The 21,352-nt window shown below is 40.3% G+C and overlaps 1 protein-coding gene across 1 annotated transcript in view; it reads right to left on the bottom strand.

The window, feature by feature from the left end:
- TG (thyroglobulin) overlaps positions 1-21,352 on the bottom strand; it is a 382,541-nt gene that overhangs the window by 320,131 nt on the left and 41,058 nt on the right. Inside the window, exons 16-18 of the mRNA XM_069081298.1 lie at positions 20,846-21,046; positions 9,969-10,178; positions 6,752-6,906 (exon numbers count right to left, since the gene is read on the bottom strand). Of these exons, the coding sequence (XP_068937399.1) occupies positions 6,752-6,906; positions 9,969-10,178; positions 20,846-21,046 (566 nt within the window). The remainder of the gene's footprint in view (positions 1-6,751; positions 6,907-9,968; positions 10,179-20,845; positions 21,047-21,352) is intronic.

A 21,352-nucleotide genomic window follows, 5' to 3' on the forward strand; every position in this document is an offset into this window, starting at 1 on the left:
CTCTCTGTCTCTCTCCCTCTCTGTCTCTCTCTCTCTCTGTCTCTCTCTCTCTCTTTCATTTTCTCAAAGACCAAATCTTAAATATATTTCACGACAGAACTCAGAGATTGGACCACAATAGGTCCCTGCCCAAGAACCAATAATTAATGGTTATATTTTAGACCCTCCTGGCTCAGAGTGATTTTCTATAGTAACTGTTTCTCTTTTGCCCAGCAACACTGAGGGTCTTCCCCTCCCATTTTTTTTTTATTAAAGGGACTTGACTCACTTCTTTAACAGGCCTATTCACTGAATGGGTGCTACCTCACTCAAAGGTAGAACCTAAAAAGGCCCTAGCCTAAAGGGGCCAGGGTCTCCCATTGCATCCTGGGCCATCTCTAGTCATCCTGGTGAATGAACATCCTGGCCACTGGACCCAGATGGCTGGAGGAGAAAGTGAGGCTGGTAACCCTTCCTCATTCAAATCAAAGTCAACTGCAAGTCATATCATCATTTCCCTGATGTCATGGTCCTCTTCAAAACCCAGGACAAACACAACAGCAACAACAATAACAATAACATAACAACAATTATGTGAGGTAGAAATGACTTCAGAGGCCATCTAATCCAAGTCCCTTGTTTTACAAGGGAGGAAACTGAAACCAAGGGAGGGAGGTTAAGTGATGTGCCCAAAGTCACAAGATGGCAGGTGTTAGGGGTAGCATTTGAATCCACACCATCTGACTCTAGAATCAGTGTTCTTTCCATTGCCTCAGGATAGAAAACTGAATCAAGAGTATGGAGTATAATATGGCACAGTAGAAATCAGGTCTTCTGACTTCTCTATGATATAATTTTAAAGATATTAGAAAGCCTCCTACCTTTATCCTCCAGAACCTATGAGGTATATATCAATAGGAAGCTAAAGCATTGAGCACAAGAAAACTCATGTTTAGGGATTGGAGTATAAATCAATTTATCTGGAGCACAATATGAATGAAGGGAAATAATAGGAGATAAAACTAGAAAGGAAGGCTGGAGCCAGATCATGGAGAGCCTTGAAGGTTAACCTAAGGAATTTACACTTTATTTTGTAGGCACTGGAGAACCATTCGAGATTTTTGAACAATGATTTTTACCACCATTCTTCCCCACCAATGTCCAGATAATCTCTTCCTCTGCCTAGCTCCCAAATCTTTATTGCTAAGCTCCCAATCTCCTGGAAACCTCCTTTTCACACAATCAGTTGTTACCCCCCCAAAAAAAAAACTGGATAAAAGGGAATTAAAGCATTACAACTAGCATCTTAAGGAAACATCTGATGGGTCTAAGACAAAAATTATGCCTTCCACATATTCTTACACACATTAGTTAGAGCTCATGAAGAGTGTTTAACATCTTCTTCCTCATGACTCAGAGGTTTTACTCAATGATTCAGTCAAGAGATTCATGGTAAAATGTGACACTGATGAGCACAAGCCCATAGCATAGGCGTTCTTAGGAGAGGCACCACAGTGATTAGTGGGAATCGCACTGAACCCAGCACCAAAATCTTTGCACTACAGTCATGTAACCAAGGAATGAGTTCAAATCAGGCCTTAGACACTTAACACAAAACTAGCCACGTGACCCTGGGCAAGTCACTTAACCCAATTGCCCTACCTTCCCCCCTCCAAAAAACAGCAACAAAAAAAAAGTATACACAATTGGACTCCAACCTCTCTCTTCAGTTTATTTCCCACTGTCCTTTCCCATGTACTCTACAGCCAGGCTAAACGGGACTGTTCATAGACCACACACACCCTCTGCTTTCTTGACTGCCCTCCTTTGCTGCATCATTCTTTATTCCTGTATTTCCCATATTCAAACCTTGCTATTCTGCCTAATGTTCAAATTCTATCTCAAATGTCACTTGGTTCATGAATCCCTTCCTTATCTGCTTATCTGGAGTCAAACAATTGATAGGTATTTATTAAGGGCTTACCACGTGGTAAGGCACTGTGCTAAGGGCTGGGGAGAAGAAGGAGGAAGAGGAGAAAGAGAAGAAGGAGGAGAAGAAGGAAGAGGAAGAGGAGGAAGAGAAAGAAAACATTATTTGTCCTCAGGAAGCTTACCTTCTAGCTAGCTAGCTATCCGCCTATCTAGAAATAGATAGATTTATTTATATCAATATGTATGACCTGGAGTCAGGAAGACTCATATTCCTGAGTTCAAATCTGGCTTCAGACACTTACTAGCTGTGTGACCCTGGGCAAGTCACTTAACCCTGTTTGCCTCAGTTCCTCATCTGTAAAATGAGCTGGAGAAGGAAATGGCAGAACACTCCAGTATCTTTGTCAAGAAAATCCCAAATGCGGGTCATGAAGAGTTGGACATGACTGAACAACAACAAATCTTAGAAGTGGAGACACTTAAGAGCTGGGGCACTGGGAAAGAACTCCTAGAGAAAATGAGTCTTAAAAGAAGCCGGGGAATCTCAGTCAGAGCTTGGAAGGAATAGCATTTCAGTTAAGGGAAATAGCTAGTGCAAAGGCATGGAGGTGGGAGATGGAGGATTATGCATGTAGAGCAGCGAGTAGGCCAATCTCACTGGAACACAAGGTGTGCAAAGGGGAAACAAGAATGCAGGAGGACTGGAAAGTCATGTGGTGGTTGGGTTGTGAAGAGCTTAAATGCCAAACATGGAGGTTTATATATGATCCTAGAGGTAACAGAGAGCCATGGGAGCTTACTGAATGGGGTGGTGACACGGCCCAACCTTCTCCTGTGCTCCAGGAAAATCACCTTGACAGCTGTGCGGAGAGTTGATTGGGGAGGGCAGACATTTGAGGCAGATAAATAACTTAGGAAGTTACTGTAATTGTTCTAGTGAAATGTGAAGAGAGTCTGCACTTCATCAGATTTAAAATTGAATCTGAGACTTCACTGGTACAGTGCCTAGGGGGATCACACAGTCAGGCTGTGTTGGAGGCAGGGCCTGAACCCACATCTTCAAGACTCGAAGGTCTGCTCTCTAGCCACTATTCCACAAAGCCACTCTACTTTTCAAATGGAATTTATATTCAACTTTGTATTATATTTGTATCTCTACATTTTATCATCTTCAATCAGACTATAAGCTCTTTGAGGACAGGTTGTTGTTATCAGTCAGTCATTTGTCAGTTATATCTGACTCTGTGTGGCCCCATTTGGGATTTTCTTGGCAAAGATACCACAGTGGTTTGCCATTTCCTTCTCCAGCTCATTTTACAGATGAGGAAATGGAAGTAAGTGACTTGCCTAGGGTCACACAGCTACTCAGTGTCAGAGGCAGGATTTAAACTTAGAAATGAGTCTTTCTGCCTCCTAACCCAGCACTCTATCCACTATCTCACATAACCCCTTTTGGAGGATGAAGGATGTGTCTTATTTACAGCTTGAATAGCTTAAAGCTCAACTAAGACTTTGAGAACATGTTGTGTTTTCATATCACCCTCAGGGATAAGCACAGTACATTGTACTTGAGATGGGGAGCGGTGAAGGATTAGGAGTGCAGACCAATGATTTCATAGGTATAGGAAACTTCCCTTGTGGAAACATCTTCTACCAAAATACATCCTCGATTCATCCGTAACAGCTAATCTTGGAGATCTGTCTGGGTCACTGAGAAATTCACTGATTTTATCCATGGCCACATAGATAATGTGTGCCAGAGGAAGGACCTGAAGCCAGGTCTCCCTGACTCCAAACTAAATCTTATAGACACTGAGTCATACTGTCTTTAGTGACTATATGGTGGGTACTTAATGAATGTTTATTGAAAATGCCTAGCACAGTGCCTGAGAGGTGTTTTATAGAAGCTTGTTGAATTGGATGGATGAATGCATGAATGCATAAATGAATGAATGCATGAAACAATTTCTTGGTTATTAGGGAGTAGTTGACTGCAGTGTAGGGCCACTAGGTCATAACCAAGTACAGCAATAAGAGAATTTAACAAATTTTCATTAATCAGGGCACTGGAGCTCAGACCGAGAGAGAGAGACAGAGAGAGAGACACAGAGAGAGAGACAGAGAGAAACAGAGAGAGAGACAGAGAGAGAGACACAGAGAGAGAGAATATCTCCCACAACAGAGAAATAATTCAGCTACAATTCAACACATGCAAACTTTAAACAGGAAAACAAATGATGTGGGAAATTATTAGAGCATGTGGGCCCTGGAGGACAAGCAGACAACAGAGGCAGTAGATAATGAAAGATCCTAATTAGGGCCCCACCAGATGTTTCTTATTTCTTTCCTCCCTCCTGTCTGGCTTTGCTGAGTTCTGAGTCTCTATGCCTTGTAGCTGCTCTGCTTGGGATTGAAGGACCAAGATAACGTGTTCACTTTGTTCTACAATCTGATCCTGGGTGTGCTGATTGCATTTGACCTACCTCCCGTGTTTGCTGGGAGGTAAATGTTTAGCAAACGTTAAGCTTCTATATTAATGTGAATAATAGTATTGGTACTAGCGTATTAGCCTTACAATCTGTAGAGGCTGCCTAGAAATGGATAGAGTGCTTGCCTAGGAGTTGGAAAGATTTGGGTTCAAATACCACCTCAGCTGCTTTCTAGCTGGGGAGTCCAAAGGGGGTCAGCCTCTCAGTTTCATCAGCTATAAAATGATAATAATGATGGCATCTACTTCACAAGGCTGGTATGAGGATTAAATGAGACAATGTACAGAAAGCACTTCAGCAAACCTTAAAATCTCATATAAATTCTGTATAATTACTGTTATTTGTTATAATACATGAGTCTTTGAAAGGAAGTTTGGTACAACAGATAGAGGGTGGAATTTGGAATCAGGAAAACCTGAACTCAAAACCTGTCACTGACATATGTGATGTGATCACTCATGTTCACAGTGACCCAGACCTGGAAAATCCTTAGCAAATGGAATCATAAGTTTATATCACATATCTATGTGCACACACATACACACACATATTATACCAATCCTTCTCCTCCCCATTGCTGTTAGTTATATGGCACCTACACAATGTATGTCGATCTCTAGATATAGACACTTATACATGTATCTGTGTATACGCCTATAGTTGCTAAATGTACATACATATATTCATATATATGTCCTTGGCTTTGTTTATAGGTAGGACAAGGTTTTATCAAGTCATAGAGGGAACCAGCTTGTGATGTAAATTTAGCCATGAGCTCTGCTAAACAATAGGGTCTTGGATTGTTTTTGGCTGACAAATTTCAGCCCCATTACCAATAGGGGACAGTACTGAGCTGAGAATGCAGGTTATGAAGGCAAGGTCTTCTATAGGAATCACCCTCCCCCCTTTTTTTTGCTTTTTGGAGGGCAGTTGGGGTTAAGTGACTTGCCCAAGGTCAAGGTCACACAGCTAGTTTTTGTGTTAAGTGTCTGAGGCCTTATTTGAACTCAGGTCCTCCTGACTTCAGGGCCGGTACTCTATTCACTGTGCCACCTAGCCACCCTGAAAGCACCCCTTTAACAGGGCCTGAAGAAATAATAATAGGGTAGAGATAGAGAGGTAGATAGGTAGATAGATAGACAGACAGACAGATAGATGATAGATAGACAGACAGACAGACAGACTGATAGATGATAGACAGATAAATGATAGATAGAAAGACAGATAGATAGATAGATGGATATACACACATTCACACATATGTATATATACTTCTATGTACATATACATTTACAAATATACATAACACCACCAAGTATAATTATATATGTATAAACACAAAAATAATATATATGCCTTTAGTGTATGTACATAATTATGTATATTATATATAGTTTAGCTTGTTAGTTAAATATATAGAGAGAACTTATACACACATATACATGTATGTATGCATGTATATGTGTATATATTTGTGTACATACACAAATATACATACACATACATTATGTGTGTATATATAGTGAGCATAGATATATATACACACATATAAACATATATTGTGTATCTATATTGTGTGTAGATATATACATATATACATATACCTATATCATGTATAGATGTATGAACATATGTGTTTGTATATATGTCTATATACATATCTGTATCTATATCTATCTATCTATCTTTGGTCAGAGAGAGAAAAAAAGATTTCCAGTTGGGACCTGGGCATTATTAGAAAATGGGGCACTGCCTGAAGATGTTCCAGTATTGCTTTAGTCCTGTTATGAGGTCCAAACTGTATTAATTACTCTGGCCATTTACAGAGTTTTCAATCAAATTATACCCTTTTGTAATAATGTGCATTTATAATAATGAAATGCCCTCAATTTTATGGTACTTTAAAGTTTCAAAATGTTTGTTTCACAACAATCCTGTGAGTATGGTAATGAAAGTATTATTATCGTTCCCATTTTATAGATGAAGAAATTAAAATCTCCCAGAGGTGAATTATCCTGGATCATGTGTCTAGTAACTGTTGAGGGTGGTATGTGAAACCACATCTCCTGACTGCTAGACCAGCACTGTTTCCAGTATCCAGGCTACCTCTTAATTGGATGAAGTGGTTTTCTTGTTTTTTTCTCTCTCAACACCCTCTTGGTAACCACCAGTTACCTCAAATCACGGAGATTTTTCAAAGTAGCTACTTGAAAAAAATGTTGGGCCTTCAATGTGAATGGTGTTGGTGGGTGAATAGGGTATGTAACATTCTTTGCCTGAAGGGTCCTTGTCACCAGCTGAGGCCCTTTCCCTACTGTAAGTTCTCATTCTTGCTCAAACCTGGGAAATACCTGAATCTGACAGAAGCCATGGGCCTTTAGCTCATCCAGGATAAAACTCTGGAAGGCCTGAAGTAAGCCAGAGTAGTCAGCACTGCACATCTTCCCCGGGGGAAGCCGAAGATGGAATTGTACTTGGGTTTGCACAGTCTGCAACAACTGGAGTTCTGTAAGCACATCAGAAGGAACAATCCATCAGCATTGTAACTAGAGAATTTTCTACTCTGTAGAAAGAACTTTCCTTCAGTTACCTTGGAAACCAAGAAAAGGAGAAAAATACCAGAGGATAAAAAGACCTGGAAGGGATACAACTTGCCTTGGGTGAAAGAATTCCCACACCAAAGATGGTGAGGGAATTCTAAGCATTGCCCTACAGGCATCACTCTAAGGAAATAGTGATGCTTAGTCCAAAGAGAGAACTTTAAGTATTTAAATAGAGGCCTTGAGGAAGAAAGATCAGAGTTGTTGTGTTTGGTCCCAGAGAGCAAAATTAGAAATAATGGATGAGATTTATAAGAAAATAGACTTAAGAGGCCTATGAGCTAAATCTTCCTAGCAAGAGTTGCCCAATAATGAAATGATCTGACTTCAAAGGTATTGAGTTTCCATGGCTGGAAGTATCCAAATTCTCAATTTTCAGGGATGCTGTCCAATAAATTGTTACTCTTTAAGTTCCATGATTGCTGAGATTCTTATCCTGCCTGATTCTTATCAGTATGTTCCCATAAATCAGTCCACTTCACTGGAGCTCCTCCCTCAGGTGAGAGACTAAGAGGAATAATGGTTCTTGCCCCCAAGCAGGTTATAATCTGATAGAAAAGATGAGAATTGTGTAGAAACAATACAAGAACAAAAGCAAATATAGATGCATACAAGAAGTACAGATATGGTCAGTCAATCCAGCCAATCCCAGAACCCCAGAATTTCAGATTTAAAAGAAACCTCAGAGGCCATCTGGTCCAATGCCCAATTCCATCCAAAGGAATCCTCTCACAGCATCCTCAACAAATGGTCCCCTAGACTTTACCTGAAGAGCTCCATTAGAAAGAACCTACCACTTCCCAAGGGAGCTCATTCCATTGTAGGATAACTAATCATTAGGATGTTTTTGCCAACATCAAGCCTAGATTACCTTCTTTGCCTCTAGTTTTGGTGACCTCTGCCCTCTGAGGTTAAATAGAACAAGTATCATCTCTCACACATGATAGCAATACTATTGAGACTGATGTTACTGAAGGGAAACAGATGGGAGAACTATCAGAATGAAGAGATATCTTCACAAAGTATGGGAGGAGGGACGTCCCACATCCTCAGGTAGAGGAAGCAGGATACGATTGACCCTGTCCGTCCTATACCTGTGAGTGCCTATGGGTGCACACTGGGGGGCAGCAGAAAGGCGTTCTAAATGAGAAATCCTGAGCAATCCTGACATGGCCCTCAAAGACGGCAATTCTCTGGAGGTATGGATTGCTGCAGAATTAACAAAATTACTTGATCCTACAACTAAACACTCCCACTACACCCTATGGAACATCTGGAGCTCATTGGGAAGAAGGCATTTCACTAGAGACCTCTAGTTTGTAGCTTGGGCATTTCTTTGATTACCCAAAAAGTCTATGTTGAGTTTTCAAATTAAATACATACCCAAACATATTACATTCATAAAAACCATATGGTTGGTTGTTGTCCTCTGTTCTCAAAGAGGACCAAAATGACATCACTATGTTGGAGTCAAGGTACAGTGTGTTCAACTGTGGCTGATCAGACCAATGGGAGCTCAGGAGGTTCTACCACAAGTCAGGCACAAATAGTCCACAGGAACATTGGGAGTGGAAATGTCTCTAAATTTGTGCATCTCACGTTTCTCTTGAGCTTTTGCAATTCTGCTTCACTCATAGAGCACAACTCCTTCTTTGATGCAGGCATGCCACGCTGGGCGGTCCCATGCCTCCCATGACAGGCAATCAATTCCAAAGTTTTTCAGACAGACATTAAGAGTATCCTTGTACCATTTCTTCTGACCTCCATATGAGTGCTTGCCTTGTGTGAGTTCTCCATAAAAATAGTCTTTTAGGCAAATATACTTCTAGCATTTGTGAACAACATGGCCAGCCCATCAGAGTAGCACTCTCTACAGGAAAGTTTGAATGCTTGATAGTTTAACTCAAGAAAGGACCTCAGTGTCTGGTGCCTTATTCAGCCAGGTGATCTTCAGAATCTTACCGAGACAATTCAAACGAAAGTGATTCAGCTTCCTGGCATGATGCTGGTAGACTGTCCAGCTTTCACAAGCATACAAGGTCTGTAGACCTTCACTTTGGTAGGCAATCTAATACCTCTTCTCTCCCATACTTTCTTTAGGAGCTTCCCAAACACTGAGCTAGCTCTGACAATGTGTGTCAACCACATCATCCATGTGTACAACCTTGGAAACTACTCTACCAAGGTAAGGGAACTTATCCATAGCATATTTCTCCATATGGTGGCACTGGCTGGTGGAGAACATGTATTTTTTTGGCAGTTAGGCCAAAATGAGCATCAACTTCCCCCTCTCTTCCAGAGTCATCTGGAAGTCACCAAGCATCAAGACAAAAGTCAAGACGACTGGTGATGGCTCAGGATGCAGGGGATGACCTTGGCATCTTTGATGTCTAATGGAGCTGTACCTACTCCATACCACCTACTTCAGCTGCCTTCTTGGTGGTTGGAACAAATTGTTCTCATCCTTCCCTTTCACTGTGGGAAATCTTCACATGCTTGGGGTAGACACCTCCGTAACTCACTGAAGGGTTTGAGACCTCTTGGCTACTCTCAATCCAGTTTAGACTGTCTAAATGGTCTACCTGTGTGACTGCTGCACATACTCAGCTTCTCGGAACCACAGGTAAGAGTTGGGTGGATCAGGTGGATACCACAGGTAGAAAGCAGCCCTGAAAAGGGCTCAACAACCCTCACACTCTACACCTATACTTGATCCTACAACTAAACACTCCCATTCCACCCAGTGGAACATCTGGAGGTCATCTGGAATAAGGCATTCAACTAGAGCCTTCTAGTTTGTAGCTTGGGCATTTTTTTTAATACTAAAAACAAAACTAAAAAACTATGTTGAGTTCTCAAATTAAATAAATACTAAAACATGTTAAATTCATAAAAACTATATAGCACCTATGGGAATACCACATGACTAAGTGAGTTATAAAGAGAGATCAATTCTACATTTACTTACTCTGACAAGCCTGAGGCAGAGGAGGCTCTGAAATCCATCGATGATTCTCCACATTGCATATAAATGGACCCTGGGGCAAAGCAATTCGATAGCCCTGGCGACATATAACCTGGCATTGCTGAACAACCTGTCCTTGGTCTGTACCCTTCTCACAAAGAACTACTCCATGGACTACATCAGAGGCTCTAAAGGGCAGTGGACACTGAGGACCTAGGAGAAATGGGAGATAAATGATTGACATTATTAGGTATTAATATGGGCAAAGTGAAGGAAAGATGTATATTGCCCAAATTAAAGCATTCAATTGCAAAGATAGACCCTTGAACATATATCTGGGATAGGCTTTGGGGATGGATAATAAGCTGGGCTTAGAACTGGGGAAGAGGAAGAAAAAAGGAGAGGATGAAAGGCTGGATCTCATTTGGGAAAATTACATGGTGCTTCAGTGATTCCAAGCTGCTGGCTGACACAAAATCCATCTCTTTAACATTAAATATTCTCCCAGTAATACTATAGGTCTGAGAATCACAGAACATCACAACCATGAAATAATTCCATTCATTGGTAACCCAAAAGAAAATGGAAAAATATATTGGGTACACACGTAGGCTGTAACATATGGCAAATAATGACTCATGAAGGAGGGAGTAACATAAAAGTCCTTAGAGAGACATTATGAGGCAGGAAAGCTCTGGATTTGGAAACAGGAAGATCTATGTCCAAATCCTGCCTTGAACCCTTACTGTGTGACAATGGACAAATCAGTTAACCTGTCTGAGCAGTTTTCCTAACTATAAAAGGAAGATGATGATAATATCTGTAGCAATATACCAGGCAGCATGGTGTAGTGGATAATAATTTAATTACTATTTACATTGCACTTTAAAACTTGCTTTACAAATTGTAGTAGCAAGCATCCTGACACACCTGTGTTCTTTTGATTTGCTTCATAAAGGAAAGATAGCTTTAAAGAGGTTAACAATCTACTTTAATTACAGAGAAAGAAGTGATTATAGAAAATACAAACAGAGAAATTAGCACAAAGACCAACAGATAGGGCTCCAGCTATCTGAACACAGCAATATTGCTATATACTTTACATACATCACTGAATTGAGGGAGCCCAGATAGCTAAGAAGTTGGGGGCTCTTAACAAATGACTACTCAGTCTCAACCAGGAAATCCAAAGATCCTTATCATGAGTGAACCCCCGAAACAAAATACTAACCTCTCAGAATATATAACAAAGACTCAGCCCCTGAGTGGCTCAGAGTCAGTAGGCATGAAACCTACATGACTCAGCACAGTTGTGAATTATCAGGGTTCAAAGGAGATCAATTCTTCAGATGTTCACAATTTAGCCTGAGCCTGGGACACTGGTCTCCAAAAAGAAAACAACAGAAATCCCACCTTGCTTATGATTACATAAATATTTTCTGATTTTATCTTCACAACAAACCTGGTGCTGTTATTATCCCAATTTTACAGGTGTGGAAATACGCAGACAGAGGTTAAGTAATTTGTCCAGAGTCACACAGCTAGTATCTGAGATTGGATTTGAACTCAGGTCTATCTTGACTCTCAATCCACTATGCCATCTAGCTGAAATCACAGATTAATTCAAGTAATCTAAGTAACTCGAGTGAAGCTCTGGATCATGTAGAACCAGAAACTGCCCTTGGTGAGAAATTTGCTTAGTTATTAGATTGATTAACACAAATCTGGGGTCATAAATCAGTGATGCTCTTCAGTGAAGAAGGTGGAGTTCTCCTCACTTACCATCTTCTGTGTTGTGTCATAGTTATTTGGGCATTTTTGCCCGACTCTCTCTTTCCTATTAGATTATAAATGCCTTGAAGGCACCAATTATGTCATTGTTGTTTTCTTCAGCTCACCCTTCCTTCCCTTCCAATGGTGCACAAGACATTATACAAAGCACTTAATTACCATAGGTGGAATTATCGAACCTAAAGTGATAATTATTACAGGCATAGATGCTCCCTTAGGTATCATGGTAACTTTTGGGGGTGGTGAGAAGAAGAAAGGGGGGCGAGTACGGATGGAGATACAGAGCTATCATTTCATAGACATGGAGGAAAACTTCCAGTGCGAACGGAACTACCTTTAACTTAAAGTCTAAACAATGTGCCGAGGGCTCTCAGGGGTTGAGTGCCCATGATTACACAACTAACATTGTGAAAGGTAGGACTTGAACCCAGCTCTCCCTGACTCCTTCCTTTACCTCATGCTGCTTCTCATGGCTATTACATCTCTTGCTTACCAAGTAGACAATTCAGCATCTGGTACTGCTTCCATGCCTTCACTCTCCCTTTTTCTCCCAATGCTTAAAACACTTTTCTCATCTCTGCAACTAGAAAGCCTAGCTACACTTAAAGGGACAAATCAAAGGCCACCTCTCCTCTATAAAGCCTTCTATGATCTCTCAATACCAGGGATTCTTAACCTGGTCCACATCTCCAAGGAAACCAGTAAACTTGTATGGGGAGTAAAAGTTAAACTCTCACTGAAACATAGCATCTTTCTCAATGATGAATGTAGGCAACAAACATTATTTTAAGGAAGGGTCCATAGACTTCACCAGACTGTAAAATGGATCCAGGCCACGAAAAGGTTAAGAATCCCTGTGTAGAGATCATAGAAATGATCTCTACCTCCTCTGAGAGATGCTAATACTTTACCTTTCCACCTTAGATAATAGATATCAGTGTCTAATCTCATCTCCAAACCATAAATTCCATAAGAGCAGGGACCACTTTTCATCTCTAAGAGCAACCAGAATGAAGCACATAGTAATTGTTCAAGACCTATTCATTGCATCACATTTAATTTTCTTCTTATCCAATGAGAAATATGAACTAGATCCCAGGAAAATGGTTCTAGGGATAGAAGGATTTCAGGAATAATCTAGTCTAACCTCTTCCTTCTATAGATGAGGAAACTAGTCCAGAGAGGTTGAATTACTAGTCCAAGATCACACATCTCGTAAACATCAAAGATAGGATGTTCTTTCTGATTATGTCTAAGTGCTTAAAGGATCTATGATTTCTTCTGTTGTAGGCATTTGCTTCAGATCACAGCCCCTCCACCACTTGGTAGGCAGTCTACAAGGGCTTCAGAGTCTAAAATATTAATACCTCTACAGCCAACCTACTGAGGAACCTCCCTGAACTCAGCCAGGCTTGTTCCCAGATGACCAACATAAAATCCATGGCTAGAGACCCATGCACAAAGTCAGGCCAGTTTGGTGGCATCATCCTCGGCTTGTGGTCCCCTGCCATACAGTACAATATCAGAGAACTCAGCTTTACCACTCTACTGTCATAGGGCATTAGAGTAGGGCTTAAGTGGAGAATTATTGGGGAAAGTGTTAGGGCTCACAAGTAGGCCGCTGATTTCTTCTTTATTGAAGAAAAACAATTCTTTTCACCTCAGCTTCAATGAAGACCTACCAATCTTTTGTTTTACAGGGGAACAAAGGAGACTACAGTGAATGAGGTCTCTGGGGGATTTTTCACCTTCTTTCTCCCTGGATTAACTGTGTAGCCAGTCCCATAAAATGATAGGGTTAAGTTAAATGACCCCTGAAGTTATTTTCCACCTCAAAAGTGATTCTAGATAAATAAAACAATGTATACAAAATCCATGGGAAACAGATGTGCTCTATAAAGCGGTCTCAACAGATGGAAATCTATCAAGCTGGAAAGGTTCTGCAAAAACACCTTTGAGAATTCTCCATTGCCTACCCAATAAAATCCAAACTCCTTCAAGGTCATCCACAACATGTCAGCTACCTCCATTCTCTGCTTTATTTCACACTGATAACATAGCAACACATATACGCACATGCATTACATGCTTAACAAACCATTCACAGTCCCCAATAGATATACCATGCTTGCATATCTATAAACCTTTGCTCATTCTTTTTTCCCATTTCTAAAACTCCCTCTCCACCCATCTTTGCATACTAAAGTTCTACCCATCCTGCAAGCCCTAGCTTATGCCATTTTCCTCCTGAAGGCTTGAATATTCTTTTCCTGCTATGGTCTCTTATCAAACTTTGTGACATTTTTTGGTGTTATTGTATATACTTTGTAATCTTGCACTAGACTACAAGCTTCAAGAGGGCAGCCATGACCAATCCTCTGAATATCTCCCAGAACCTCCCAAAGTTCTCTGCACAATTAATGGGATCTACTTTACAAATGTTTATTGAATTTGAGAGGACGTGCTCAAGATCACACATTTAATCAGCAGAAAACTTGTAATTTAAACCCATTTCTTGACCCATTCTCCCCCCTCCCCCAGTCTTCTGTTCTTTCTACTTGAAGAAGATGCCTCTGAGTAATATGGAATAGGGCATTTAGAGCTGTGTGAATACCTCAGGCTACTGGGGTAAGAAAGAGCAAAGAAGTAAGACGTCACTGTTTCTGGACGTAAACCCTGGCTCAACCATTCACTGGCTGTGTGACCTTGGGCAAGTCACTTCTATTAAAAATGGTATTAATAATACATCCATTGCCTGCCTCATATGTTTATTTGGAGGGATCAAATGGGTTAACCATGGGAAAGTATATTATAAACTGTAATGTGTTATATAAATATCATCTATCTTTTTTTCTGTCTTATTATTTTGCTTAGATAACCCCTTCTCTGTGTGTGTTTGCATGTGTGTGTGTGTGTGTGTGTGTGTGAGAGAGAGAGAGAGAGAGAGAGAGAGAGAGAGAGAGAGAGAGAGAGAGAGAAATTTTGTAAGTCTGTTTTCCCTAGATTCCCTTTTTGGAACCAGAATAATGAATGTTTTGAATTAGCTGTCAAGGATTTGCTTCATGAATTTACAAATATTACATAAGATGCTAACACCTTTGCTGCTAACACTCATAATTTCATCCACACTCCCATATTGCCAAGCAAGTGTGTCCTTCAACCTTTTTATAGTACCACTGAAGTCCCCATGCTGTCCTGTAGTTACAAATCATCCCTGGGAGAGAGTTCAAAGAATCGTGGAATCTCAGAGCAGAAAGGACCATCAGAGGATATCCATTTGATCACAGAGAGTACTGGATGACTTGTAAGATCGCTCTCAATTCAGACACTTTTGGACTCTGTACCCCTCACCAGGATTGGGTTCAACAATTCAATTCAACCAACCAATTAAGGCACTTTCAAAGAACTATGATAGGCACCAACAGAACAAAAATAAAAATGAATCAGTCCTTGCCCTCAGGGAACTTATATTCTACAAAAGGGCTTCACCATGTATAAATATGAAGAGGTGGGAAATATATCAAATACAATTCAGAGACAGAAACAGAAAGACAGAGACAGAGACAGGGAGTATTAAAAACTGGCATCATCAGGAGAAGTCTCCCATAGGAAGCAGGTATTTAAGTCATGCTTTGAAAGAAGTCAGAATTCTATAATACAGAGATGAAAAGGGAAGTGAGAAATTCCTGACAAAAACCACTAAAACTTTTAACAATTAAAAGCTCTCTACCTCCTGAGGTGGCCCATACCTCTTTTGACCAGTTCTATTTGCTATGGAAGCCTGGCCTTATACTAAGCTCAAATGGGTCTATTTCTTCCACTCTGTTCCTAGATCTACCTTCCATAGTCAAAGGGATTCAGTCTAACACCTTATGGCCCTCCACATAATGGAAGCCATCAATAATGTCCCATCTCCTCCTTCTTTATGGAGTTCTCTTGTCCAGCTAAGCACCCTCAATTCCCCAAACTGGTTTTCATATGACTTTAACACAATTATATGATCAATTTGATTCCTCAAATGTTAAAGGGACACAGTAAAGGAGGCTTGGGGAAAAGGCAAGAACATTGAACGTGGACTTAGGAACCTGCTTAGCTTTGCCACCACCTTCCTGTGTAACTTTGGGCAAGCTTTTCTGGGCCTCAGTTTCCCCATCTGTAAATTGAGGGAAGATTACAAAGCCTCTTTCCAGCACTAATAGGCTATAAGTCTTACAAGGAAAACATCTGTGGAGACTATTCTGGTGAAAACTCTCATTGTATCCAGCGTACAGAACAAAGTGACATGTGTATACTTGGCAAATGTCTCCACTAATGCTGAACCACAGACCTGTCCCGATCCCTTACTGTGACACATTCCACAGCTTGTGAATGGCTTTTCCTGTTTCCTAGTTGCCTGTTCAGGATACATGAGAAATTAGGACAAGGACAGGAATGTCAGGTCAAATAAGATCATAGAACTTATACCCCAGGCCCAGGAACAATAATCCCTTACATGGTACAGTACTTTGTATTTTACAAAGTTCTTCTACCCCTATCAAATCTCTGGGGCAGGGTCCTAGCATTCAAGAGCCAAAAGGGACATGAGAAATCATCTGGTCCAATGCCTTTATTTTAAAGATAAGGGAGCTAAGGTCTAGAGTTCAAATGATTTGCTTAGTCAGTAAGTCAACAAGCCTTTGTTAAACACTTACTATGGGATAGGTACCTTTCTCTAGGCACAAAGTTAGGATGAAAATCCTAAACAAATAAATGGTAAAACCGAAATAAAGAACCCAGGTTTCCTGACTTTCAATCCAAGGCTCTTTCTATACTTACAGTAGCTCTTATTAACCATATAGGAGAAGGCAAATAAGAATTTTCACAATCTAATGATAATTGGCAATAATAACTAATTAATAACAAAATAAATACCTATTAGTAATAATGATAATTTGAATGTATAAAGTACTTAGCAGTTTACAAAGTACTTACAATGACTTCACAAAGTAAATAGGATAAGCACTGTTATTCCAATTTTGTAGATGAAACTGAAGATGATATGTCCAATATCACATCCAATTAACTACCTAGCGATGGAGCTAATACTAGTACTAAGGTCTCTAGTTTCCAAGTTCATCATTCGTTCTATCATAGTGTCTCTCTAATAGCATGTTTCCCCACCCCACTATGGTGGAAGGCTGATAATTTGAGCTTATGCCTCTTGCTTCTCTGCTGTCTGTCTCATTGTACATATCAGGTATAGATAACAGTTTGGTAGAATGCCTCAAAAGAGTCTTGGTTCTTCTTAGATCTTCTTAGATCTGCAGGACAATCCCATTGACAAAGAGATTCAAAGGAACCACAGGACTGAAGTAGGGTAGATATTGTCCCATTTTCCCAATTAAGAGGGAGAGTAGGGAATGTAAAATATAGGTCCATGAGCTTGACTTCCACTCCTGGCCAAATCTAGGTCATATTCCTAAAGGGATAGTTTGTGAATATTTAGAAAATGAAGTGGTGATCACAAAGAAACACCTTGGTTTCATCAAAAACAAATTGTGGAAGACTGACCTTGTGTCTTTTTCTGACAAGGTTACTATTAGACTGTTTAGATCAGGAGATCACTAAAAATAGTAAGTCTCAATTATAGCAAAGCATTTCTCTCATGAGATTCTTGTAGAAAAGTTAAAGAGAAGCTGAGCTAGACAAATGGTACAGGTAGGTGAATTTAGAGATGGTTGAATGGGAGACCCAAAGACTCTTTATTAAGGCTCACAGTCATCTTAGAAGTTCTCTAATGGAGTATTTCTTGGTTCTGTGATTAGCCTTGAGCTAATTAGTGTTTTTATTGATAACTTGGATAAAAGAACTAACGACATACATTTCAACTTTATATGTAACCCCAAATTGCCAGTGGATGAGTCGTAACACTGAAGTGAACTAAATAAGAAAAAAACTCGATAGGGATAAATGTAAAGTCTTACATCTGAGTGAAAGAATTAACTTTAACTTCACAAACACAAGATAGGGAAGGCAAAAGATCTGGGAGTTTTAGTCAAGGCACATCAATGAACATTTGCTAAGTATCTATCGTGGGTCAGGCAGAGCTCTAGAGATATAAAGAAAGGTAAAAACAAAACAAAACACCCAGCGTCTTCCCTCGAGGAGTGAGTGTACAATCAACGGGACGAGGCAGCATGCAAAGAATCATGATAAAATTAAGACAAATTCAAGATAAATTAGAGATCATCTCCGGAGGATACTGCCATTAAAGGAGACCAAAAAGCCTTCCTTCAGAAGATTTTTGCTGAGATTTATAAGCTAGGAGGGAGGGATGAGAATGTAGAGAATCCCAGGCATGGAAGATATCGAGTGAAAATGTATTGTTGGAGGAACAGCAAGGAGTTCAGTGTCGTTTGGATCAAAGTGTATATGACAGACAGTAAGGTATAAGAAGATTGGGAAGATAGGTAGGAGACAGGTGATGAAGGGCTTTCAACATCCGCAGCTTTTATTTTGATCCTGGAGATAATAGGGGGCCTTGGATATTATTGAGTAAGGAGGAAGGGGTGACATTGTCCGACCTATCCATTATGAAATTTACTTTGGCTGCTGGTTGGATGATGGATTGGGTAAGGGAGAGACTTGGGGCAGGCAGATCCACCAGCAGGCTATTGTGATAGTCTAGGTGTGAGGTAATGAGGTCATGAACCAGGATGGTGTCAGTGTCAGAAAAGATAAGGGGACATATTCAAGATATATTGCAAAGGTGGAATAAACAAATCTTGGTAACAAGTCATTTAAAATCTCAAGGTGAGTCAACAGCATGTTGATGTAGTCAAAAACATTAGCACGCTATTAGATTGAGCTAAGAAGGAAGGAAACGCATTTATTAAATACCTACTATGAGCCCTATACAAATATTATCTCATTTGGTCCTTACAACAACTCTGATAGGTAGGTGCTATTATTATCCCCATTTTACAGACAAGGATACTGAGTCAGATAGAGGCTAAGTGACTTTCCTAGAGTGTCTGGGGCTGGATTTGAACTAAGGTCTTCCTGACTCCAGACCCAAAGCTCTAATCACTCTAAGCAACACCTTGGTCTTAATAAGAGAGTCATCATGTCAAGGCCCAGAGAGTTGGTAATACTTTTGTACTCTTCTCTGATCCAATAATATCTCTAGTATATACTATCCAGTCTGGGGAGCCATCTTTTAGGAAAGGCATTGCTGATAAGATGAAGGGTGGCCAGAATATTAGAGGACCTTAAGATTAGGCCACATGAGGATTGTTTGGACGAACATTTATTTTCTTCATATATTTAAGGGGCCAACACATGCAAAAGGAATCAGACATTCTGTTTAGCCATAGAGAATAGTTCTGGGATCAGGGGCTACTACCGTTTTTACTGAAGTTGCAAAAGGCAAATTTGGGCTCATGGTAATAATGAGAGTTGTCTGTAAGTGAAATGGACCACTTTGCAGGGGAGTACATTTCCCCTGCTTGGTGGTCTTCCAGCAAAGGCTGGGGAATAATTTTTCCTGTATATAGCAGGGGGGGGGGGGTTCTTGTTCCATCACTGGTTAGACTAGATGGCCCCTGAAATTCTGGGAATTCAGGCAGATCTCCCTATTGCTATTTTTATTGGCATCTTCATGCAACTTGGCCTTGTCTCTCAGCAGTTTTTTACATCTTTCCCTCAAGTAACCTTTCTGCTCCAACACCCCACTGCTTTCCTGATATACTCCCAGTAGTAAATTCCTGTACATCATAATACTTCCTACTGAGTTTTATAAAGCTGCCAAAGAATCATAACAGCACAGAATCTAAGAGCTAGAAGGGACCTTAGGATCCAGAATGTTAGAACCCAGAAAGGAATGTTTTATAGCAGAACCTCCCTTTCATCTTTGCAAATTTAGAAGACTTTGGATGCAGAATGCTGTGTATACTCAGGTCATGTACAATTAGTTTTGCTGAACTGCTTCCTCTTCCTCTTTCTTTTTTATACTTGGTTATAAGGGACAACTCACTGTGTGGGGTGATCAGGGAAAGATTATGTTTAGAAATGAAGATGCTGTCAAAAAAAGATATCAATAAAAATGATACAGCTGTATGGGATAATGTAGGGTCCCCAGAAATTGTGTGCTGATCCATCTCACAGAACCTAGGTCCTGGATCCTAATTTGGTCATCTTTCCTCTACACCTACATGTCTGTCTCTGGGCAAGTCACTTAACCTCTGCTGGCCTCAGTTTTCTCAACTGTAAAATGGAGACCACAATAACATTCTACTTCAAAGAGTTATTGTGAGGATCAAACGAGATAATATTTGTAAAAGCAATTAGCATGGTGCCTGGAAAATAATAGGCAACACCCTATTTTCTTTCTGCACTGGATATGAGTCTTGTCTCTTTGTATCCCCGAAAGTAGGGTTTTAACTCTAGCCAGAAGAACCTTCCTCAGGCTACAATGAATCGGGAGGAGTGTTCCAGACGCCACACTTGGGCATTCTCCTACTTCTACATTACCAGCAGCTGGGCAGTCACTCAGAGAGGTAGCCAGTTAGGCAATACCTTGTACTAACAAAGACTAAAAGCAAATATATTCATATATGCCACAGTGTCTGATACATGGTAAGTATTAATAAATGTTTATTTATTGATTGGTGCACGCACATATACATGCCTTCACACAGGCATGTATACAGATATATACACATGCACACAACACATATACATATATATGTATGTGTGCATTGTGCATGTGAATACATATTTGTGTGTATGTATAAAATCATCCTCTGAATCTTCCACCACCATTATAATCCTTTATTCCCTTTCTCCCTACACATCAGCTCAAGTCACACTTCTCATATAATATCTGTTTCCTTTGTCCTTGATGTTCATTTCAAAGCAGTGGTTTGTATATAGCAAATGCTTAAAAATAGTTATTGAATGAATGAATAAATGAATCCATTATCCTGCTTTCACCTTACAATGATATTGGAATCAGTGGAGATGCAGAGAGCAATTTGTCCCAGGCTTTGCCTCCCTAGGCTCAGCCCCAGGCCCCATCCCCTAATCAGGTCAGTCCTACCATGGCTTACTTTCACATGAGGGTCGGCCTCCAGCGACTCGTGTTCCCGGCACCTCCTCACCATTCTCGAGCACACACCAGCAGCTCTCCTGATCCTGGTCACATTGCACTGGTGAGAAACGTCCATCATTTTCTATACAAGCGGGGATGTATCCATTGCCAGTTTCCCTCACGGTGACTTTTTCCATTAACATGGTGCACATGCTAGGGCCTCAAAGCAAAAAGACAAACCAACGTCACTTAGAAATACAGAGAGGGACAGATAACTTTCATTTCATCATTCATTCATGCAGCAGATATTCAAAGAAGGATAAAATATGAAAATTGCCTTCGAAGGGCTTGCAGTCCAGCAGAGGAGACAAGACTCATAATCACATGAAAAATTAAATAGCACAAAAATTAAAAATACATAGCAATAGCATAAAAGATAACAGAAGACTTCCTCCAAAAACGTAACGTGAACACTGTGATATATGTTTAATTAATCACACAACAACAACAAACTACTTATATCACG

This window comes from Petaurus breviceps, unplaced genomic scaffold (genome assembly GCF_028583685.1).
Source record: "Petaurus breviceps papuanus isolate PSGF00001 unplaced genomic scaffold, PetGlider_PUasm1.0 98, whole genome shotgun sequence".
NCBI lineage: Eukaryota > Metazoa > Chordata > Mammalia > Diprotodontia > Petauridae > Petaurus > Petaurus breviceps.